Source organism: Natrix helvetica (assembly GCF_964273705.1).
Source record: "Natrix helvetica genome assembly, chromosome: 9".
NCBI lineage: Eukaryota > Metazoa > Chordata > Lepidosauria > Squamata > Natricidae > Natrix > Natrix helvetica.
Window position 1 is genome coordinate 2,597,538 of NC_138560.1, and position 24,855 is coordinate 2,622,392.

The 24,855-nt window shown below is 44.7% G+C and overlaps 1 protein-coding gene across 5 annotated transcripts; it reads right to left on the reverse strand.

The window, feature by feature from the left end:
- Nucleotides 1–285: 285 nt before the first annotated feature.
- SPRED3 (sprouty related EVH1 domain containing 3) lies at nucleotides 286–24,806 on the reverse strand. Of its 5 annotated transcripts, XM_081962208.1 has the most exons (7): nucleotides 16,870–16,899; nucleotides 15,636–15,717; nucleotides 6,309–6,480; nucleotides 5,787–5,955; nucleotides 3,545–3,627; nucleotides 1,927–2,088; nucleotides 286–1,658 (listed from the first exon to the last, which is right to left on the reverse strand). In XM_081962208.1, the coding sequence occupies exons 3-7, from the start codon at nucleotides 6,474–6,476 to the stop codon at nucleotides 945–947; spliced, it is 1,296 nt and encodes a 431-aa protein (XP_081818334.1). In that variant the 5' UTR covers nucleotides 6,477–6,480; nucleotides 15,636–15,717; nucleotides 16,870–16,899; the 3' UTR covers nucleotides 286–944. The 5 variants fall into 5 exon arrangements, with proteins under 5 accessions (XP_081818334.1, XP_081818332.1, XP_081818335.1 ...); XM_081962206.1 differs by lacking the exons at nucleotides 15,636–15,717; nucleotides 16,870–16,899 and adding an exon at nucleotides 24,624–24,806; XM_081962209.1 differs by lacking the exons at nucleotides 15,636–15,717; nucleotides 16,870–16,899 and adding an exon at nucleotides 18,716–18,789.
- Nucleotides 24,807–24,855: the final 49 nt, after the last annotated feature.

Below are 24,855 nucleotides of genomic sequence, written 5' to 3' on the forward strand. Positions count from 1 at the left end.
TCAATTGGGGTTGTAAGTCGAGGACTACCTGTACCTAGGATTCTAAAATCGGGACTGCGATGGTTTGGGAAAAGGAAAGGAGAACAGGATGAGATCCAAAAAAGAGAGCCATCTTCTCGTTACCCCGATGAGCCCACGTCCTAAGGGCAACGCTATTATATTTCAGTCTTTAGAACAGGGGTCTCCAACCTTGGCAACTTTAAGACTTGTGGACTTCAATTCCCAGAATTCCTCAGCCAGTTGGCTGAGGAATTCTGGGAGTTGAAGTCCACAAGTCTTAAAGTTGCCAAGGTTGGAGACCCCTGCTTTAGAAGACATTGGGGGTGTCACAGGGAGGAGGAGCAAGGAAAGCTTGCCTGATTGGTTTGCCAAAATACATGGCTGGTCGGTGAAATCCATCTCGGTGGAGATTGCCCAAGCCTGCCTTGGACTCATCCAAACATGTACAGCAAGGATGGGTGGAGCTTATGGATGTTACCGACATTGGTAAAACAAGAGATGCTTTTGGAGTTCATAGTAAACTTTGGTCAAAATTACGGCGTAGTCCTCTCATTTTGTTTTGCCGAGTTCATCTCTCCTTTCCTTAAAATAAATCCTCCCCCCAAAATCAGCCCTAGAGAGAATATCGCAGGGAGGGGAGGGGGGAATACATGCCTGATCTGTACCCATGACAACATCTGACCATCTTGCTTTCTCTTTCTTGCAATAAAGTAAGTCCCAATGTTGGGACCGAAAGTCATCCCGTGAGGTCTCCCAGGAGTGCCACCAACCATCCTCACCCAAAGGGGTGAAAGGGAGTGTGGGAGGGGGAAGAGCCGGCCGAGGGAAGGACTAGAACCCCAGCAAGCCTCCGTCTGGGAGGAAAGCTGCCTGCCTTATGCCCGTTGCGGCCTTGGTGGCAAAAAAACCCCACCCCAAACGGTGCGTCCGGCAATTGCTCAGTTTCACCGGACGGCTTTGTGCTTGCCACCGCAGCAACCGCAGCGCTCACCACAGGAGTAGCAGGCGTGGAGGGGTAGGTAGCAGCACATACACGGGACCACCAAGGAGAGGGTGGCCAGAGCCAGCCAGCGGATGCAGAAGTGTGGGTGGCCAGTGTCGCAAGAACAAGGGTCCGAGTACTCCCCTTCTGAGTCTGACATGCAATGGTAGAGCATGCTCTCGGCGCACCACATACAAGTAAACTGGTAGACGCAGTGGCCGATGGGGTCTGGCGCATCCTGACACTGTCCCCGCCCGTTTTCTTCGTTGTTAAAGACATCCCGGCAGTAGACACACCGTGAGGGCACAGTGTCCTCTTCCACGCCCATGATGGCTCCAGGGGGCGCCTGTGGTGACTGCTGTTGCTCCTTCACCGGCTTGTGTTTCATGGGGGAGGAGGCCCCATGGATCCGGCAGGAGGGTGAGGCCTTGGGGTCCTTGAGCCGCCCTTCCGCCCCAGGGGGAAAGCTGTACTCCTTCTCCCGGGGAGATCGGCTGCCCCGTCCGCCCTTCTCAAAGTGTACGCACAGGTCAATCTTTTCGGGGTCTGCCTGGTGCTTCTGAACCACGGCCCGCCGGTAGTCCTCGTAGCCTTTGGTGACCCAGGGACAAGGAGTGATGCTCTCCAGCTCCTCCTCATCTGGGAGAGACAGCTGCTGCAATGGCTCGGCTTGCACCTGAGGGGGGTGGAAAAGAAAAGGATGGAAGTGATGCCCAAGAAATTCAAGAAGGGGGGAGGGGGAGGGGGAGGAAAAGGAGAAGGAAAAAAGAGGAGAAGGGAGGAGAGAGGAAAAAGGGGAAGAAAGAGGAGAAGGAGATGATGATCAGAGTAGAGTAGAGTAGTGAGGAAAGGGGAGAGGAGGAGAGGGGAGAGGAGACGGGAGAGGACAGGGGAGGAGGGGAGGAGAGACATGAGGAGAGGAGATGATGATCTTGACTACGCACCTGTCCAGCCAAGCTCGCCCCTTGTGTTGAACTGAAGGGGAACTCTTCAGGAATGGGGGTGCGAATAAAGCAGGTGGAGGAGGACTCGCTGGTCACAATGGTGATGGGTTTGGGGAGCATCTCCTTCTGGCTATTTGAGGAAGACTCACTATCTGTGCGCACCTAGAGAGAGAGAAGCCACAAGGCAGAGGTTATGCCGAGTCCGAGAGCAGGTCCCTGTGGCTTTTCATTCAGTTGCCCCTAGCACAAAGTAGACTTGTGACCAAATAGAGGAACCATCTTTTACAGGTAGTTCTCAACCACAAGATACTTCAACTGGTTATAAAGGCAAATTTGTTGCCAAGTGTCGCAATTGTGATCACGGGATGGTACAATGATTGTAACTATCACAAGTGTTAAGATATTTAAATTTAGCAGCTGGAGCAGCGGGGTTGTGCAGTGAGCGAGAACACACAATTATGGTTGATTGACAGAAGAGGGCTGGCTCCTGCATGAAGCAATCTGAGCTGTGATTGGTTGCTGTGGGTGCGAAGGGGGAGGTTCCCCTTTTCCCCGCCTTTTTCTTCTGTGTGCCCTTGCTTGCTCTCCGATTTACCTCACGATTCTCCCATTTGCCTGACTAGCTAGTTTGTGGAAAAAACGATGCAAAATGTATTTATTTATGCCAAACTGCAAGTTTGTGTCAATGTCTCTGACTCCATTTGGACACCGGCTATGGCAATTCCCTGACAGTGCTACTCTTTGAAAAGCACCCATAAAAGAGAATATTTGTATCTCAGGGCTGAACTGAGAGATCCTTCATTGCATAATATATTTATATATAGAACTACAAGTTCGTGTCAGCGTCTCTGACTCCATTTAGATACCTGCTGCTCAAATTCCCTGGCAGCGCTACTCTGAAAAGTAACAAAAAAGAATATTTTTAGCTCAGGGCTGAACTGAGAGGTGCTTGGTGTTTTCTGACTTTGGTGGTTTTCGGTTAGACGTTTCATGACCCAACTAGGTAACATCATTCGTGCTAGTACCGTAGTAGTAGTAGCAGTGGATATTTAAATTTAGCAGCTGGAGCAGTGGAGTTGTGCAGTGAGCGAGAACACACAATTATGGTTGATTGGCAGAAGAGGGCTGGCTCCTGCGTGAGGCAATCTGCGCTGTGATTGGTTGCTGTCGGTGCGAAGGGGGAGGTTCCCTTTTTCGCCGCCAATTTCTTCTGTGGGCCCTCTTTGCTCTGTGATTTATCTCACGATTGCCTGATTATACATCGATGTAAAATACATTTATTTATATAAAACTACAAGTTCATGTCAGCGTCTCTGACTTCATTTGGACACCAGCTGTGCAATTCCCTGACAACGAGGACCAGTGGCGGTTCATTTTTTCCCCCCCAGTGCTCCTGTAACTTTTTTGCTAAAAGTATGATTGTAAGTTGAGAACTACCTATATTATCAGGCACCGGAGAATGATTTCAACCTTACTCTGGCCATCCAAAGGACAAAAACTTGCTTTTTTTTTTTTTAAAAAAAGGATGTTTTTCCATTCTTCCTTGGTTAACACGGATGAGAAAAATCGCTTTACAATAATCAGAAAACATCCCATTTGAAGTAGAAAACAGACTCACAGGAAGGGCTTCGTCCTGACCAGCTGCTTCATCCTCGGAGGACGAAGAGGAGCTGGGGGCACTGGAACCAGGTGAAGAAAAACCTGGAAGGTGGAGGTAAAAATCTAAATATGTGCACAAAATTATACCAAAAGTCTTTTTAAAAAATTACAATAACGATAGGCCTTTATCCTGAATGAAATATGCAAAGATGAAGAAAAAAGAAAGGAAATGTATCTGTATGAAAAATGAAAATGTATTCAAAAAAAGGAAAATTTTCTCATAAGCAAGCTTGGTGTGTGTATTCGTGTGTGTGTGTGTGTTTTGGATTTAGATTGGCGTGCTGCCTTGAATCTATGAGAGCTGCTGGCTATTATACATTTAAAATATTATTATTATTATTATTATTGTTGTTGTTGTTGTTATTGTTATTATTATTATTATTATTATTATTATTATTATTATTATTATTATTATTATTATTATTATACGATTGTATCACAGCGGCCAGTTGTTTCGCCAGATTTGGCATTGATTACTAGTCGGGCCCCACCTAGGGGGGGCCTAGGACATCGTAACGTATTATTATTATTATTATTATTATTATTATTATTATTATTATTACTACTACTACTACTACTACTACTACTAATAGGGTTTGGGATGTCAGTGGGCTTTTATAATAATAATAATAATAATAATAATATAAAAATAATAAAAATAACAACTACTACTACTGTTGTTATTATTATTATTATTATTGTTATTATTACTGTTATTATTACTGTTGTTATTGTTGTTGTTGTTGTTGTTGTTGTTGTTATTATTATTATTATTATTATTATTATTATTATTATTATTATTATTATTATTATTATTATTATTATTATTATTATTATTATTATTATTATTATTATTATTATTATTATTATTGCCCACCGACAACCCAAACTGCCGACTTTGCAATAACAAAGTCGAAACTGTTTCACATTTAATATGTGAATGCAGCAAAATTGCACAAACTGATTACAAAACTAGACATGACCGAGTTGCTAAATTAATCCACTGGTCACGATGTTAAAAATATGATTTACCTGTATCCAGAAAGTCATGGGAACATAAAATGGAAAAAGTTATCGAAAATGAGAAGGTGAAGATCTTGTGGGACTTTCGAATACAAACGGATTGTCATTTGGAGCACAACACGCCAGATATCACGGTTGTAGAGGGCCGAAGTGTACAGTTTATTGATATGGCTGTTCCTGGACATGCCAGAGCCGAAGAAAAAGAACTAGAAAAAATCATGAAATATCGCGATCTGGTCATCGAAACTACACGGCTATGGATGAAGCATGTCACAGTGATACCCATTGTCATCGGGGCACTTGGCACCATGTCCCAAAATTTTACAAGCTACATCCACAAATTGCAGCTTCCTGCAATTACACCAGCGGAACTGCAAAAAACTGTGCTACTCGGAACATCTTATATTTTAAGAAGGTCCTTGGTTGATACCTAGGACGCTGGCAGCAAACCGTATCAACCATTAGCACCAGTCACTGGTATTTGTGATGCATTTTTGAATGTTCAGTTGGCTGAGTTTCATGTTTAATGAATAAAGTATATAATAATAATAATATCAGCAGAGATAGGTGTCTTGGGTGCAATCCCAAGAGAGCTGGAGCTCCACTTGAACACCATCGGCATTGACAAATTCACCATCTGTCAATTGCAAAAGGCAGCTTTACTTGGAACGTAATCCATTCTGGGACGACGCCTCTAATGTCATCAAACATCCACATCTGCCTATCCCAGATCTTTAGGAAGGGCTCGGTAAGTGGATAAATATGCCAGATCGAGTCTGAACATCTGGCTGACAGTGCGATGAACCGTAATAATAATAATTCCAGGATGAACTCCTAAATTGTCTAAGCTAGTTCCAGAAATTCTCCAGTGTTTCCTGCATTCATTTTGAGTAAGGAAAAAGCCTGGTAGAAGGCAGTGCTGTTACTCAGCATTTCAATAGCTCTCTGTGGTAATTACTGTGACCCTACAACTTCTTTACAAATCACTCCTATTTCAGGGATTGGTGGAACTCAGAAAACAATACCTAGAAGTTGATCGGTGCTGCCAGCTTTGAGCACGAAATTTTCCATTGTAACACGCTTAATGGAAGTTGCTGTATTCCACAGTAGCTCAGTTGCATGGCCTGGTAGCCCCCAACCCCAACCCCCCCACCCTAGTTTTCCAGCAGTCCCCTCACCTTCCGTGATCTCCTTCAAAGCGGCTTGCACACCATTCTCAAAAGTCACTGCATCTGCAGGGCTCTGAAAAGTGAGGCCAAACTTGTTATCCCCAACTTTCCAGTGGTGGAAAATGGGGTTCACCTTGTTGTAGACCAGGTCCCTTTTCAAGGCACACTCCAAGATGGTCTGCAGGACAGGAAGGAGGAGGAGGAGGAAGAGTGGATGATGGGAAGAACAATTGGAGGATACCTCCCCTCCCCACACCTCATGCTGCCCACCAAGACTACGTTGACCTAAATGTGGAGAAAAGCTGACTTTTGCCTCTAAGATTAAGACTGGGGCTGATGGGGAAGTCACTTGAGCAAAAATTAATATCCTGAATTAAGGATTGCTGCAGTCTTACTGGTTTAAAGGCAACATCCCGTATGCTTTATCGTCTCCTGCCATGGAAGGAGAGGAAGGGTCCACTAATGTACTCTTAATCTCTTTGGTTTGCAACTGTCTGCCTCCTATCCCCCTCCCCATCCCATCAGTCTCACCGTCTGGTCCCGGAGGCGCTCTCCGTTGATCAGGTACTGACGGCGCTGCCCTTCGTCAGGGAGCCGGACTTTACAGATGGTCACATGGCTCAGGCCACCACCACCCATGGGCACCCAACCGCCGCTTGAGTCGTCTCGAGTCATCACCACAGCCCGCACTCGAACCATGTAACTGGGAGGAAACAGCAGAGAGGAAGGATCAGGTCAAAGCAATGTCCCCCCTCAAATCAACCTGGGCCATTACTTTCCCCAGGTGATGTCCACCAAGCTTACAGCTCCATCGCTACCCCAGCTGGGGAAGATGGGGTTGTGGTTTTTATGTGTCTAGGAGGCACCTGAACGGAGACAGCTGATCTAGACATGGTTTCCACCTCCAGAAATTCAAGTTTGCCTTGAACTAACCGAGAAGGGCCCTGGACCACGAGCTTCTAAGATGGTGCCTTCTTCTCGTAAGTTGCAAGTTAGCTTTTGAAGAGTCACCAAAAGTGGTGAGGTTGTGAGAGATTGAATGAGTTTCTCTTTCCGTTGGGTTGCCAACAACCTCAAGGATCTCCAGAAGTTGTAGATACTCCAACACTGGGAGTTTTTAAGAAGAGTTTGGACAACTATTTGTCTAAAATGATATATAGTTTCCTCCTTGAGCAGGAGGTGGGACTAGAAGACCTCCAAGACCCCTTCCAACTCTGTTGTTCTGTTATACTTCTAGTTCAAGGTTCTGCAGGGTTCACGTGGAATGAAGTTCCAGTTGGTGGTACCTAAATAGTATATTTAACACACCTGTTTCTAAAAGCTGCTCTAGGTATCATGATCTCTTCTCATGGGGAAAGGCCAGGTGGCCTAAAAGGTGAAGCCCTGCTTGCTTAAGGCCCACTGTGAATCTGCATCCTTCACCTGGAAGGCACCTCCTCTCCACGTGAGAACAAATCATGATATGCAAAGCAGACTTCAGAAGAAAAACAGGTCCCACGTGGACATCAAATATTCTCATTACTTATTAAGCCACCCACACAGAGAATAGGAAAAGGGAGTTCAGATATTTTTCCCCTTCAGATTCACATGGGGATAGAATTGATTTTACCTGCAAAGATAAGGCATTTTACCTACAACCCATCTTTTGCAGCAAAGCTCCCCAGGTAATTTTTTTTTACAATTAATTTATTTTAAGTAAAATCAACAACCGAAAAGAATAACAGAGTTGAAGTCTTCTAGTCCAACACCTTGCTCAAACAGGAAATTCTATACCATTCCAGACAAAACGATTGTCCAAATCTCTGCTTAAAAAACTTCCAGTGTTGGAGCATTCACAATTTCTGGAGGCAAGTTGTTCCACTGATTCATTGATCTCACAGTCGGGACATTTCTCCTTATTTCCAGGTTGCTTCTCTCCTTGATTCGTTTCCACCCGTTGTTTCTTGTCCCGCCTTCAGATGCTTTGGATATGACTCCCTCTTCTTAAATGGCAACGCCTCAAATATTGGAACATTGCTATCTCTCAGCCCTAGTCCTTCTTTTCATTAAACTCGACAGATCCAATTCCTGCAACGGTTCTGCGTAGGTTTTAGCCTCCAGGCCTCTAATCCCCCTTACTGCTTTTTTCTACACTCTTTCCAGGGTCTCAGCATCTTTTTTTACACTATGGTGACATCATATCATAAAATTATCAGCGCATTATAAAATGATCTACAAAAATAAAAGCCACAAAAATTAAAAACATACCCCGAAAGACTGAAAACCCAAATCCAGTTAGAGGCCCCTGGAAAATCTCCCTCTCGAGCAGTGGAAATTAAGCAAGAGACATCAAGCAAAAGACATCAAAAGGTTGTCTTCCCGATCAACCGGCTGAACGTAGTATTGTTATGCTGACTTCTCCTCTGATCCTACAAAATTCACCTACACTCAAAGGATGGTTTTGTGAAACACAGCGGAACAAGCTGAAATGAGATTGGGTAGTTGAGGATTCATCCCTTTATGGAAAACTAATTGTGTTATGGGTGCAAACTATGCTGTCAGGTTAAGCCTTGGCCACTTGAAGTCCTGTGTACTTCAACTCCCAGAATGCCTCAGCGTAGTTGAGACACCTCGTTCTAAATCCTCAAAGGTAAAAAGTTCAATAGGAAAATAGGGATTTATGGACGAGACTCACAAGCCCAACTTTTCACCTGACAAACTAAAAAAAATAGAAGAATGATTCACCTACTGACATCCTCCAAGCTGCCATGGATGACGATCTAAATCACGCTTTCCCAGCTTTGGCCAACTTGAAGATGTGTGGACTTCAATTCCCAGAATTCCCCAGCCATCATGGCTGGCTGAGAAATTCTAGGAATTGAAGACCACCCATCTAAAAGTGGCCACAATTGAGAAACGCTACGTTAAGCCAACATACAGCTTATTTGCTTGTACAAAACACATCAACACAACATTTCTGGTTTGCTAGCTTGAGTTTCAGGTGTAGTGCTCTACATGAATCTAGTTGTACAAGGACAATCAGAGAATCAAACCTTGAAGGTGGAAGCTCTAGGACAGAGGTCTTCAAACTTGGCAACTTTAAGACTTATGGACTTCAACTCCCAGAATTCTCCAGCCAGCTCCACAAGTTGCCAAGTTTGAAGACCTCTGGTCTAGGAGGTTGGATGTTGAACTAGCTGTGGGAGGACTCAGATTGTAGTCCTCTGTAGGACTTCGGCCTAACCCTACCTTCTCAGACTGGCCTCCCTCCTGTTGTTGTTGTTCGGTAGACTTCATAAACTCCTGAACAAAAGATTGCATTTATCTCTTAACAAAAAAGACATGGAAATAAGAGTTTTATCCAGAAACTCCAATTCAAGTCTTAACTCTAACTCGGCCAAATATGGCTGGTCTTACTTAATCCCAGAATTCCTTGCCCAGCAACCTTTAAGATGTCTGGACTTCAATATGTTGGCTAGGGAATCCTGGGACTTGAAGTCCATCCATCTTGAAGGGGGTCAATGTTGAGACACACAGCTTCCCCTTTTCTTTCTCTCCAGCTTCTCTTTCTCTATTTTTTCCACCATTTGCATAATAGCTTCAGCTGCCCGGCCTCATCATAATCTCATCCTTCGGCAAACAGATGCTTTTCAACGTCTTGCTCTCCAAGTTAATGATTAAACTGACTGAAATGGAAGGTAGAAGCAGGAAAGGAAGGTAAAGGATGTTTGAGCTGATGGAAAGAATTCACAGACAGCTGTATGGAAGCAGAGGACCTAATGGAGACCTTCTATGTGGGTTGGACTTCAAGACCCAGAATCCCACAAACAACAACTCAAAGGCCTTATGGCTTAATTTATTCAAAAATTCCTTGATTACTAGACTGGAGGCTAAGCCGTACGGTAAACAGTTGCAGGAACTGGGAATGTACAAGCTAAAGAAGAGAAGGAATAGAGTAACACCATAGCATCTTCCAATACCGGCAGTCCTCAACTTACACCAATTCATTTAGTGGCCATTCAAAGTTACCACGGCACTGTGACCTTCTGACAAGCAAAATCCATGGGGAAGCCAGATTCATTTAACAGGCTTTCGAGAAGCGATTGGACAGCCATTTGTCCTTGAGCTTGGACTAGATGACCTCCGAAATCCCTTCCAACTCTGTTATTCTGTTGCTCAGAGGATACAAGCCGCCAACTTCTATCAGCAAAGATCAGATTCATTTAAAGGTCTAAGCTATTGCATCATTTCACTATGGACCCCTCTGGGTCTCATCTACATTCCTGGATCTTTGCCCATAACAAAATGCCTCTCCCAGGCCACCAGCTCAGAGCTTACCACGTACTCCAGGCATCCTACAAGTTCCTAAAATATATATTGAGCATCAAACTTCCATCTGGTTAAGATCCACCTCTTCTGCTCGGGAGGTGGCCCAGAAAGAACATTTCTTACCCACCTCCCTTTGCAAAAATGCAAGCAAACCCGTGCCATCCTTCGCATCGGTTTTGCCGTTTGATGTCACCTCCCCACCATCCAACCCCGGAGAACGCTGTTCTCCATCAGCGTTGGTCTTGGCAGAGCGACCACGGAACGAACGGGAACGTCCTTTGGGCTGATCAATTGATCAATCCGAATAAAGCTGGAAGTGATCTTTGGAGGTCCTCTAGCCCAAGCGCCTGCTCAAGGAGGAGACCCTCTACCGTTTCAGACAAAGGGGTGTCCCGTCTCCTCTTAAAAACCTCCAGTGTTGAAGCCCCCACAATTTCTACAAGGAAAGCCATTCCACTGGTTAATTGTCTTCATGGTCAGGAAGTTTCTCTTTAATCCCAGGTTGCTTCTCTTCCCCGTTTTAAGCCTCCGTTACGAAAACACTCCGACAATCCTAAGATCCTCGAGATCCCTGTCCATTGAAAACCAAAGCTGGCTGGGACTTTCTTAATTCACAATCGATTTACCGAAATCACCAAAACAGCAGCTAAAGATGGTTGCCATCTTGTTTGGCAAGCAAACATTTAATTTCATCGTCTCTAGGTAGATCAAGCGGAGTAACCCTATCCAGCCTTTTTTTTTAAAAGGGAATTTAAATTTAAAACAGGAAATTTAAAACAGCAGGTTTTTTCCCCCAAAGAAATTTAAATTCCATCGTTAAGGCCTGCCTCAAATACTCGCCGGGTAGAATGCATCCATGCCAGTTTCCCCAATCTTTCCAGATGTTTGTCTTCCAAATCCTCATCCTGAAATTCTAGGAGTCGACGCGCAAACATCTGGAAGGCACTAAGTTTGTAAAGGCTGGCACAGCAACCGTGAATCGGTCACAAGGTCGAGGCAAACGACAAATTTGTGGTATATAATGGCTGGGTTGGATTTCGAAGCATCCTGCAGTATTTGGGGAACCTTTCAGCATCCACCAAGAATTCTAGAATTTATTTCATGCAGGGGGTCATGCAATTCCCCCTCTCCTCAGTAAACCTGAATCGTTTATCATCATTCTTATTTAGGAAATAAACAGAAAATGAACGCTCTCAACAAATCTGTCAGTGATCAGCTATCTCCTAAGTAATCGTTTCTGTTTCAATCAAATATAGATGCACATTACCCCAAGTATGGAGTAAAAGCACAAAATAATAAAATAAATCCACTGAAGAAATGTGATCTTAAAAGCTCCTGTTTGTGCAGTTCAAATCTTATCTACGATATGTATTTATTTTTTTTTAAAAAATAATAATTCCTTATTAAGGCAACATGCCGGAATGGAAATGTAGGGAAAATCCAAAGTAGAAAAAAGAAAGAAAGAAAGAAAGAAAGAAAGAAAGAAAGAAAGAAAGAAAGAAATGACTTCTCTGAGCATTAAATAAAATTTAATTTTAGCTGATCATACATCGGTTTTTATCCTGCATCGAACTGTTCATACTCAAAATAATAAAATCTGTAGGGAAATCTTTCGGCTACTTTAACAATATTCCCCTCTCCTTATATCCTCCTTTCCCTTTTGCACAGAAAGATTTTAAAAAATTGTATTACAGTCTGTGTAAAGACGTCAAACCTCTTTTCTCCAGCTTATGATTTTTGCTCATTAAAACCTATTAAGCCCTTTTAATTCTCTTGCCCAGGATGGATGCTGTCCATTACTACCCCACCCCTCCATTTTTTCCCCTGTCGGCTGCTCTCCAGCTATCTCCGTGTAACAAAGAGGTGGCTTCTGAGAACTAAGTGGCACGATAAACGCACAGAGACACAAACCTACCCGCCAGCGAAGAGGGCATTAAGCGGGAATGAAACTAGCAGCTGAGTTCGGGGCTGGGGGGGCACGGGGGGAGAGAAACTGCATTTATGGCAAACAGATTAAACACATAAGGGGGAAGACCACAATGCACGCATCACACAGCCGAGGCACAAACAACACATGAGAAACGAAGCATTTGAAATAAATGCAAACGAATGGCAAAAAAGAAAAACCGGGTAACTTATTTGCAGCCCTGGCTACTGCGTTAAACTTGGACAGGCATCGAACTTTGGTTAAGGAAACCCTGAATAATGGCTTCTGAAGCAAAACCCCGCATGCTGGGCTAATTCTGAGCATCTCAGCTCCTGGATGCTGGAGAGATGCTTGTCTGTGTGAGTGGGTGTTATTCCTTGTTGGTTTTTATTTCTTAAACAAGGCTCCAGAGCTTTGGAGTCAGGAAGATGGGCTCTTGAAAAAAACGGGACCCCTTTCTGCTAAAAAATACCCACTCACCCCACACCCCACCCCCGGCTTTCTTGCCCTGTGATAAGAGGGACAGCCAATCAATTTGACAAATAATTAAAGTGAATCAATAAATGATTGACGGCCGCTTCGACGCCTTCAAGAGGGACTCTGCCGCATGGGTGAGAAGGACCTCCCTCCCCATGCGAAGGATAGATTGTATTGACCCAGGTGAGAATCACACACACACACACACACACACACACACACACACACACTCCTCGACTTACAACGGTTCAATGGCACTGGAAAAAAGTTTTCTGCACTTACGACTATTGCAGCCTCCCAGGATCTCGTGTTTTTTTACCCAACTAGGTTAACTTCATCGGTGCCCGTAGGGAGTGTGGTTTATAAACAGAGAGCCAACCCCATTATCAGCTAGCACCGATAATGTTACCTAGTTGGGTAATGAAACGTCTGTAAGAAAACTCATAGAACGCCAAGGACCCCACAGTCCTCGTCCTCCTGGCCTCCATTCTGCAAACCCCACTCCCTTCCGGCATTAATGATGTTACCTAGTTTGGTAATTAAACGTCTGCAAGGAAACCATTCAAGCTCAGAGAGCATCGAGGACCTCACCAATGGTCCTTGATTCTTCAGCCAGATGGAAAGGCCCAGCCAGAGATCTAGAAGAGCCAAATTTTTTAAGGAGCAGGGCACGGGAGTCCCAGAAGTACGAATTCAAAAGGGAGATGAAGATTGACATCCATTTCTCAAAAGGGATCTGTCAAGATTGGAGACCTCCTCGGGCAATCAGCCTGAATACAGACTTCGATCTCGGAGACAGTCAAGTGCAAAGATTAAAAGATGATGGACTTGGTGTGTGTGTGTGGGTGTGTGTGGATGTGTGGAGGGGTAGGACCATCAAGTCACATCAGCTGATATTATGATGGTAAAGCCAAAAGAGTGGCTAATTGTGGCATGGATTTTTTTAAAGTATTTTTGTCCGTCCGTTTGTCCTCTGCCCCCCCCCCCGCCCCCTGTCCCAGTATAGATGATCTATTCCAGTGATGGTGAACCCGGAAACCTAAAGACCATCTGGCTGGTATGCGCATGTCTGTTTTTGGCCATTTTCCAGGCCATTTTCAGAACGTTTTCTGGGCCGTTTTGCATGCTGTTTTTGGCCCGAAAAATGGTCTGGAAATGGCCTGGGATTTTTTGCCGTTTTTTCAGGCTGTTTTCCAGTGCTTCGGGGCCTGCAAAGAAATCAGCTGGCCAGAAATCAGAAGCGCAGCTGGCGACGGCGCATGTGCCCACAGAGAAGGCTCTGCGTGCCACCTCTGGCATGCGTGCCATAGGTTCGCCATCACGGATCTATTCTATCCCTCAGTTTGCTTTTATTCAAGTAAGGGACCTCCAAATATGCTCGGGCATCAGTGTTTCTCAAGGTTTGCAATTTTTAAGAGATGCGGACTTCGACTACCAGAACTCCCCAGCCAGCTAAGCATTGAGAAACAATGTGACCCAGTGGTCATTTTGGATGGGGATGATGGGAAGATCTGGAACATTGGTGGAAAAAAATTCTGTATATATATATATATATACAAAATTCTTGTATATATATATACAAGAATTTTGTATATATATATATACAAGAATGTCTATGCATTGTTTTATATATATATATATATATATATATATATATATATATATATATATATATATATATATATATATATATATATATATATATATATATATATATATATATATATATACATACATACATACAAGAATGTCTATGCATTGTTTTCAATGCTGAGCTGGCCTTAAACGAGGAAGGGAAGGAAAGGAAGGAAGGAAAGAGAGGGAAAGGAAAGGAGGAACGGGCCTTTTAAAATTGAAAGGATCGTCTATGTATTCTTTTAAATGCTGGGCGGCTCAAAAATTACCTATAAAAAGGAAGGAAGGAGAAAGGAAAGGGTTGGCAGGAAGGAAAGGAAGGAAGGAGAGGGAAAGGAAAGGAAAAGAAGAAGGGACCTTTTAAAATTGAAAGGATTGTCTATGTATTCTTTTCAATGCTGGGCTGGTTCAAAAATTATCTCTAAAAAGAGGAAGGAAGGAAGGAAGGAAGGAAGGAAGGAAGGAAGGAAGGAAGGAAGGAAAAGGGACTCCTTCAAATCGAAAGGATAACCCTGCCTTTTTGAGATGACAATTTCCACTGGACCAGAGGAACACACCCCAAATAACACTAAACGCATTTGAGCAGCTGGCCGCAAAATTTGGAAAATTATTGGCAGGGCGTCATGCTGGGAAAAACAGCTATGCTCATTTCACAGATCAGCCGGGATAAGACCATCACCGTCCACTTATGCAATAAGGTTTATCTACTTCCTGAATTCAATCCATGTTTTCTTTTGAGATAGTTTTTTGGGGATGGGTGGGCGAAGGCCTGCACGTCCCACTGCAGCTTTCCTTGCAAGAGGCTTTCCGCCCTGAGCAGGGAAGACCGGGAAAAAAGGAACGCTTTCAACTATCCACGCCTTTCCTTAAGCACTTCGGATGAAAAAAATTACTTTAAAAAACAAAAACAGGAATTTGGAAAAAAAAATAGTTCAATATTTCTTAATGATTTCCCTAAACCAGATAACGAACAAGCATGGCAGCCCGAAAGGACGAGTTAAGGCTGAGTTGTCGTTACAAAACAGATGCGGTATCGGTGTGGTGGTGTTGATTTTCTCCAATGTAAAGTGAAGGTTGGCATGAATTTCTTGGAGGGTTACGAAGTTTTGGTCAAGATGTCCCTTGAGCCAAGGGGACTCTCAAGGTTTAGGAGGTTTTGAGGTGCTGCCAGAGATTGGTGATGGCCATCGGTTCTTTGGTCTCTTCCCAAAATTAATTCCAAGGCTTGAGCACCTGCGCAGATCTTGACTCTGCCCAAGCTCAACTCTAACTATCAAACCTGGTTTTTTGTAGCCAAGACAAGAATCCTCTTTTTAGTATCGGCTCACAGGCGTGGGAAAAAAGACAGCATCGTTATCCTGAAAAATAAACTTCCAAGAAAGAAAGAAAGAAAGAGAGAGAGAGAGAGAGAGAGAGAGAGAAAGAAAGAAAGAAAGAAAGAAAGAAAGAAAGAAAGAAAGAAAGAAAGAAAGAAAGAAAGAAAGAAAGAACCAACCAACCAACCAACCAACCAACCAACCAGCTTACAGGAAAAAATTGCATCACAATCCCAGGCTGAAGACAAGCCATCTTTGAAGGAACTCCACCAACAACCTTTGAAAAGGAAAAAAAAATTTGGGAAAAGGTGAAACCGAAATGGGGAAGGAAAAGGAAGCGAGTCGAGACCCCCCCACACCTCATTTCTTGTTTTTGGAGCCTTTCGATCATATTTCATGTTTTCCTGGCGCAAAGAGGAAAGAAGTCTACGAGAGGAGGAGGGGAAAAAAAACAAACCCAGATCGACACTGCCAGACGAAAGGGATCTTCGAACACCCCAAAATGTTGTGCCCCCCACCCACCCATCCAAAATTTGCAGCCGTGCCGGGTGTTCCAGAGATGTTTGGGCCATCCTCAAAAATCGAAGAGAAATGCTGGTTGGTTCCCTCCAAAGGGCCAGGGAAGAGAAAGAGAGAGAGAGAGAGAGAAAAAAAACCCTTTGAAAAATCAATCCCCAATATTATCCATATCCATCTATCTATATCTATCTCACAGTATTTTCAACATACAGGTGACATCACAACGCGTTGCCATGGAAAACGACATTATGTATTACAAGATCAAGAAGCAAAGTGAAGACACGTATTCCTCGTTTTGGTGGTCAGAGGAAGAAGAAGGAGGAGGAAAGAGAAGAATTATCTCTCTCTCCCCCCCCTTTTTTTAAAAATGTTTTTTAAAGAAAAGGCTCCTCGAAACACGACCCTTTTTCCATTTCACAAAGAGGCACACCAAACTAAAGCTAACCACCCATTTTCTAATGCCAAAGAGGTTTTCTTTTTCTTTTCTAAGATTTTAAACTCCTACACACAGAGAGGGAGAGGGAGAGAAAGAAACACACACACACACACACACACACACACACACACGGTGAAACCAACAAGCCACAGCAATAATAATAATAATAATAATAATAATAATAATAATAATAATAATAATAATAATGTGCATTTCCCACATCATTTTCCCCCAAGCCTTTTTACTTTTACGGCTCTTCGTCAGGTATGATAAAACTGCCAGTGTGATTTCGAAGGGCTGAGAAAACACGATGGGAACAGACACCTGACCAGCCTCACTTCAATCCCCACCTGTACACCTGTCCCCGTTCCCCCCACCCCACCCACCTCGCCCCTCCGGTACACACCCAAACAAGCCAGCAATCTGACATCTACCACAAGCCATCATGTCAACTGCAGAAAAACGTACGCACACCCCTTGAGCTCCTGGCATTCGATCCCACTGGAAAAGGCACATCCGTCTCACTCAAGGTCTCCTGCTCGGGCACCATATCTTCAATAAAGAGATCACCAACCACCACGTACCAATGAATATACGACCTACCCACCCACCCACCCACCCTTAAAAGAAAGCATCTCTCTTTGGAACCAAGTAGCCAACCCAAAAGTCGGCATTCTGCAGGCTTTCCCTTTCAAGATCGAGACTTAAGAAATTTTTTTTTTCTCCGACATGCAAAAGAAGGTTACAAAGATTAGGCCACATACATAGGCAAACACAGGCATGTATGAAATATATATATATATATATATATATATTTCCATATATGCGTATTCGTTGCACCTATGCATGTGTGCATCTATATCTATATATATCTCCAGTTTCAAACCTTGGTGCAGAATTGTAGCCTGCGATGATGTATATATTTAGGAAGGAAGGAAGGAAAAAATAAAAATAAAAATCTGTAGCCCCCTCCCCCTCGAAGTGAGAAGGATGCTGGAAGCTGTCAGCAGTCTCTTCCTTGAGATCTGCAAACCCACCTACCCACTCGCCCCCTTTCGTCGTTGTCGTGGTCCTCCTCCTCCTCCTCCTCCTCCTTCGTCTTCCTCCTCCTCCTCCTCTTCTCCTCCCTCGCTGGGGCTACAGAGCAAGCTCAGACAAAATACGCTCTCTCTATGGCCAAGCTAGGCTGCCTGTTCCTTCAACCCATCTCAATGGAAACCCTGGTCTGGATTTTTGTGAATGGAGGGTCACATGACCTAGGCTAGGTTCTTTGTCCCCGTTTCTTGAATAAACAACAGGTGAACAGGGATGAGGGGTGGGGGATATTACATATATAATATCTATATAATATTTACACACACACACACATATATAAAATAGTCAAATATGGATATTCAGCCCAGGAGAGAGAAAAAAATAAGATTTAGAGACATGCTTTCTTTGAAGCTCCAGGGGTTTCAAAAGATGATCGAGACAATAACAATAAAAAAAAAATTACTGTGACAAATTGGTCTTAAGAACCCCCCCTCCCATCCCCCCACCCCCGTAGACCCCATGCAAATGTAGGAGAGAAAAAAGAGAGAAAGAAATTAGCTCACCACCACGGCCATTGCAGATATAGCGATATATATATTAAAAAAAAACCTGGCTGTCTTTTATGAATGAATCCAGATTCAAGCGGCTTTGATTCACAAACAAATAGACCCCCCACCCTCTTTCCCTTCCTTCCTTTCTCTCTCTCTCTGTCGCTTTTTGGGTGGGATTGAATTCCATTCATAAAAGAGAGAGAAGACCCACCTTCATCTTTCCGAAGGCAAAAAAGAAAGAAAGGCTCATTGAGAAAAAATAAAGGAGGGGGGATAAAAACCCACCATCGCAGGCGGCAGAGAGTACATCATTTGAAGCAGGAAAAGGGAAGGAAGAAGAAAAAAAAAGAATTCCAGTTCCACCAGCGGATTATTATTATTATTTATAATAATAATTTCTTATATGCCAGAAATCAAAGACGAGGCTCCCGGGGAAGATTGTTTCTTTAAAAAATAAAATAAAATAAAATTTAGGGGGAAAAAAGGGGGGGGGGGCTTTTAAACCCTGCGGATTTTTTTCTCTCTTTTTTTTTTTTTATGAATGGAGCTTTGAGATCTCCCGCGGCTTAGAAGGGAGAAGCCAGCAAAATCCCCCTTCATTCTTAAAATAATGCATATCTAATAAGAGGCAGGAAGGCGAATTATTCAGGGTGGGGGGGAAGGGAAAGAAAAAAAAAAGGAGGGAGGAAACCCACCCCTCCACCCACATAAGATAACGAGATAAAGCAACTCACTGAGGATGGACGGCGGTTGCAGCTGGGGCTTTTGGCTGGCATAGTCCCACACCGGAGAAAGCCCCTCGCACCAGTTCAACCTCAATGCACAGAGAACGGGTCAATACTATATATATTGGCTGACGTCGGTGGTCATATCATATAGAGGATGGGAAAAATATCAGCCATTTCTTCCCCAGCCCCCCAGGAGGGGAGCACAATAAGCCTGGTAGCTCTCCCCCCACCCACCCAACTCAGCCCCCTCTCCCCCCTCCCTAGAGAACCTGGCCCGCCCTCCCTCCAAGTCCTTTCCACCTGCCCCAATGGCACAGCTGCAGGCAGAAGTACTAACCACCCCAAAAATGGGGAGGGGGGCAAAGACAGGGGTTTATTTACACCAGGGCCAAAAAAATTAGAATAATGGGGGGAGTGGGGGGACAAGAATCTAAACCTGAGAAATGGGGGGGGGGAGGAAAGGGGGGGAAGATTTCTACCTGGTCCTAATGCCTTGGGAAGATAAAAATTGTAATATAGACCCAGGGATGGGGTGTGGGGAAGAGGCTGAAGAATGGGAATTGCTGCAGAAAATGCGGGTGCGACTGAGCTGGGAGGGGAGCAGTGTGTGTGTGTGTGTGTGTGTGTGTGTAAGGAGGGTGTTAAGATGCTGGTTCCTGAGTCAAAACTTCTTGTCTTAATGAACGTGAAGCTGCTTTGGCAAGGGGGTTGCAAAAAACAAAAACAACCAATATTACTTTCAAACCAATATTAAACCAAAGATGGGGGAGGGAAGAAGAGGGGGAGGGGGGGCTTGCTGGCTTTCTTGATGCGTTTATTTCTTGATTCAGCCAATTTTTACAGCAGCCCGATTTGCACACGGGACGACACGCTGGGCGGTTTGCGTTTTTTTTTTTAAATCCACCGTATCGTATCTCGTAAAAAAAACCCCACCCCTACCCATCCCCCCACAGCAGTAACTACAGGGAGTCCTCGTCTTACAACGGTCCGTTTAGTGACCAAAGTTACAACGGCACCGAAAAAAATGTGACTAGAATAGAATAGAATTCAGAATTCAAATAAATTCAGAATAGAATAGAATAATGAATAATTTAGAGTAGAGTCGAATAGAATAGAATAAAATAGAATAATGAAGAATGTAGAGTAGAATAGAATAGAATAATGAAGAAATTAGTATAGAGTAGAATAGAATAGAATTCAGAATTCAAATAAATTCAGAATAGAATAAAATAGAATAATGAATAATTTAAGTAGAGTCGAATAGAATAGAATAAAATAGAATAATGAATAATTTAGAGTAGAGTAGAGTAGAATAGAATAGAATAGATTAGATTATTGGCCAACTGTGATTAGGCACACAAGAAAATTGTTTCCGGTGCATAAGCTCTCAATGTACATACAACATAACCGTTTTTCACACTTAACAGAAGTCGCTCCACAATCACATGATCAAAATCCAGCTGCTTGGCAACGGGTTCATCATTATGACCGTTGCCATGTATCCTGAGCTCTTGTGGTCCCCTTTTACGACCTTCTGGCAAGCTGAGTCACAGGGCAAGCCAGATTCACTTAGCAACCTGAGTTACTAACTTACCGACTGCAGCGATTCACTGAACAACCGTGGCGAGAAAGGTCGTAAACAGGGGTAGGGGGCAAAGCTCACTTCACAAATGTTTCACTTAGCAACAGAAATTTGGGGGGGGGGTTCAATGGTGGCCGTAAGCCGAAGACCTGCTGCACACAATCAAGTCAGTCACCTGATTGGTTCTGTCTCCATTTGGGGTCCCCGGGCCCGCTGGACAAACCACATTTTTAGAGTCTTGCACAAAAGCAGTCGTACTTCAGGGGAATGATGTTGCACAAAGAAGGAGCCACCACTGAGAAGGCCCAGTTTGGCAGTCCAAATTTTATATATGTACAGTATATAATGGAAAAGAATGCCTGCTGGAGATTTTTGATGCAGGTTAATGGGTCAAATTATTTATCTATTTATCGATCTTAGATCTCTGTCTGTCTGTCTGTCTGTCTGTCTGTCTGTCTATCTATCTATCTATCTATCTATCTATCTATCTATCTATCTATCATCTATCTATCATCTATCTATCTATCTATCTATCTATCTATCATCTATCTATCATCTATCTATCTATCTATCTATCTATCTATCTATCTATCTATCTATCTATCTATCATCTATCTATCATCTATCTATCTATCTATCTATCTATCTATCTATCTATCATCTATCATCTATCTATCTATCTATCTATCTATCTATCTATCTATCTATCTATCTATCTATCATCTATCTATCTATCATCTATCATCTATCTATCTATCTATCTATCTATCTATCTATCTATCTATCATCTACCTACCTACCTACAATCTACCTACCTACCTACCTACCTACCTACCTACCTACCTACCTACCTACCAGAAGGGTTCAAATATGGGATATGTTCTCTGTGTCCATCTGAGCCACAGGTGGCAAAGCTCTGGACTGGTCATAAGGAGGCAAACATCTGTATTGCTTTGAAAGAGGTGGGAGGACTTCTTGTGTTCTCCAAAGGTTGGGATAGGGAGTGGGCACCACAAGGTGATCCTGCCCAAGGCTGCCACTTCTTCCAACCTGCCTTTCAGCCTCTCTGCAACCCCTTCTGCTGTTGCTCCTAGGCAGCTGAGGTTTCAAGAGGGAGTCTGTCGGGGAAGAGGGTTTCACGACCGTTCTTCCCACGGTTGTTCAGTGAAGCACTGCAGTTGTTAAGTTAGCAGACACGGTTGTTAAGTGAATCTGGCTTCCCCCATTGACTTCGCTTGGCAAAAGGTCTGGAAGGGATCACATGACCCCGGAACATTGCAGCTCCGTGTTCTCAAGACATTTGATTTGACTCTACTGCAGCGTTTCTCAAACTTGGCAGATTTGAGCTGTCTGGACTCCAATTCCCAGAATTCCTTAGAGGTATGGCAAAAGAAATCACTGCCTGGAATGACCAGCAAGATCTGCAGAACAGCTGGCGTGACACTCACCACTTTGCGGGTTTTGCCATGACTCCTGTGGATGCTCCTGAGGCAGTGTTTCTCAACCTCAGCCATTTTAACAGGGGGTGGACTTCAACTCCCAGAATTCTGAGCATTGCTGGCGGGGGAATTCTGGGAGTTGAAGTCCATCCCTCTTAAAATGGCTATAGTACAGAAACATTGATTAACGGAGTTGGAAGGGACTTTGCAGGTCATCTAGTCCAACCCCCCCTGCTCAAGCAGAAGACCCTACACCATTTCTGACAGACGGCATCCCAGTCTCTTCTTGAAAGCCTCCAGGGATGAAGTTCCCACAACTTCCAAAGGAAACTTCTGTTCCATGGGTTGATTGTTCTCACGGTCAGGAAATTCGTCCTTATTTCCAGATTGAATCTCTCCTTGGTCAGTTTCCATCCATTATTCCTTGCCTGGTCTTCAGGTGTTTGGGAGAGTAGCTTGACCCCACTCCTCTCTACGGCAGCCCCTCAAATATTGGAAGATGCTCTCCTGTCTCCCCTGGTCCTTCTTTTCACTAGACTAGCCATGCCCAGTTCCTGAAGCCGTTCATCGTGTGTTTTAGCCTGAAGCCCCCTCATCATCTTGGTTGCTCTTCTCTTCACTCTTTCTAGAGTCTCAACATCTTTTTTATAGTGTGGTGACCAAAACTGGATGTAGTATTTATGTGTGGCCTTACTAAGGCTTTATAGAGTGGTATTAGCACCTCCCTTGATCTTGATTGTATCCCTCTGTTAATGCAACATAGGATTGCATTGGCTTTTTTGGCTGCCGCTGCACACTGCTGGCACACATTGCCTTAACTGGTGCCTAAAATATCCCCGACCAGTTCTAATCTTGTCCTTCCTCTTGATCTCAGGGCTGGTCTGGAAAGCTGTCAGCCCTGCGAGGTAGGCCAGGTGAGGAAATCAGACTCCACAAGCATGTTGGACTCTGCTTTATTGTGGCCGGTCCCAAAAACGAGCTTCAAACCCTGATAGAATTTCTCTTTCTCTCGCTTCTAACTTGCCTCATGCAACACTCCACATATACAGCTAGTTCTCAACTTACAACCATTCGTTTAGTGACCGTTTGAAGTTACAATGCCGAAAAAAGTGACCTAAGTGTGATCATTTTTCACACGTATGACCGTTGCCTCATCCGCAAGGTTGCACGATCAGAATTCAGACACTTGGCCATTGGCTCATCTTTACGACGGTTGCAGTGTCCCGGATTCACATTGACCAGCAAAGTCAATGGGGAAGCCAAATTCGCTTAACAACCGTTTAAAGCTGCTAACTTAACAACTGCAGTGCTTCCCTGAACAACCATGGAAAGAAAAGTTCCGAAATGTGGCAAGGCTCACAACCACCGTCTCGCTTAACCACAGAAATTGTAGGCTCAACTGCGGTTGCAAGTCGAGGACTACCTGTGTTTATGGACCGAGAGTAGGCTCTCCAAACTAAAGATCACCAACCTTTCAGACCTCAGGGACCACTAAATTCACAATTTTAAATCCCGTGGACCACTAAATGAATTTTTTAAAAAGCTAAAATCGTATTTAGTGCAATTAAAAAAGATGCAAAATAATTTTTCTGCGGACCACCAACATTTTCTCGAGGACCACCGCTTGGTGACCGCTGCTCCAAATACCATCAGAGTCCCTTTGCCACATTTTGACAGAGCCTTAGGCACGAAACCTTGCAAACCGAAGGAAAAAGATACGGGATTTTTTTATCATGATGAAAAGAAATAAAACCTTACAGTTTCTTCCCTATATAGGAGCACAACTAACACACCCCAATCTTGCGGAGTAGGCCAGGCTGAGAATGAGCATTTCGGCATCTTCCACGGAGCTGCTGCGGCTGAGGGGCTGGGCATCCCTGGTGCCCATCTCTCTCCTTTGCCCAAACTCTCAAGTCTTCCCTTGACTTGCTCCTTCTCTTGATTTCACCCATCATGCCAGGGGGAGGGGGGGAACAGCCCTCTGCCAGATGTACAGCTCCCTCAGCCAATGACAAATCACAACATTCCCAGGTATGCCGGGAAAAGCTCTTAAAAATAGCCCCCTCCCCCTTACTCCTTTTGCCAAGATGCCATCTAAATGCTCTTCCCCACGACCTAAGGCAGTCAGGGAAAGTCTGGGCTTACTCCTGGGCAACTGGCCAAGCCCAGGAAGGAGCGTTCCCACCCACCCACCCCTGCCTGGCCAAGCCTTTCTTGAGGGGGAGCCACCCCCCCCCCAGCCAGCAACCTGGAAGGTCAAAGGGAAGCCAACAAACCATGGCCATTGGGGGGGGGGACACCCCATCGACAGGAAGAGGGGTTTCTCAGAGGCTTTGGGACCCAGCACCCTCTCCTGCTAGAGGGGAGACCAAGATGGGACCTTCCCAGCCCAGGCACAGCCGACCACTGTGCTGGAACGCAATGCAAGAAGAGTGGAGACCCCCTGCCACAGATGTACCCCCTGCTGGAAAGAAATGCAAGAAGATGAGACACCACCACCACCACCACACAGACAACCCCCCACACACACACCGGACCCTCGTGCTGGAAAGAAATGCAAGAAGGTTGGAAACCCCCTGCCTCAGATATATACCGGACCCTCGTCCCGGAAAGCCATACAAGGAGACGGGACGCCCTCTCCCCCAGAAACACACCGGACCCCCCCCCCCCTCTTGCTGGAAAGCCACACAAGGCCATCCATCATAGGTCCAAGGACGGGGACCCAACCCGGCTGACCTCGAGGGAGGGGGGGTCTGCGGAGATCTGCCGCCCATCTCCATCTCTTGGGGGGGGGCTCTACGCGTGGCCCGCATCACGCGCGCCCAAGCCTCCTCCTCCTCCTCTCCAGGCTGGACCGGCGACCCGAAAAGACCCGGCACCGAGCACGCCTCACCTGTGGAATTCGCTCCCCAAAGCGGCGGCCCCGGCCAACGGCGCCCGCCCCTTCCTCGCCGGCTTTAAGCCTTTCCCGGTAAGCGATGCCGCAGCATGGAGTTAAGCAAGGATGCCCGATCCGCCTTCTTCTTCTTCTTCCTCCTCCTCCTCTTCCTCCTTCTCCTCTTCTTCCTCCTCCTCTTTTTCCTCCTTCTCCTCCTTCTACTCTTCCTCCTCCTCCTCTTCTTCCT

Excerpts from the sequence above, each read along its gene's own strand:
- SPRED3 (XM_081962205.1), bottom strand. The coding sequence starts at position 7,114 with ATGATACCTAGAGCAGCTTTTAGAAACAG. Across the intron at positions 3,628-5,786 it reads TTTGAAGGAGATCACGGAAG|GTTTTTCTTCACCTGGTTCC; the intron begins GTGAGGGGACTG and ends TCCACCTTCCAG. Across the intron at positions 1,659-1,926 it reads GGGCGAGCTTGGCTGGACAG|GTGCAAGCCGAGCCATTGCA; the intron begins GTGCGTAGTCAA and ends CACCCCCCTCAG.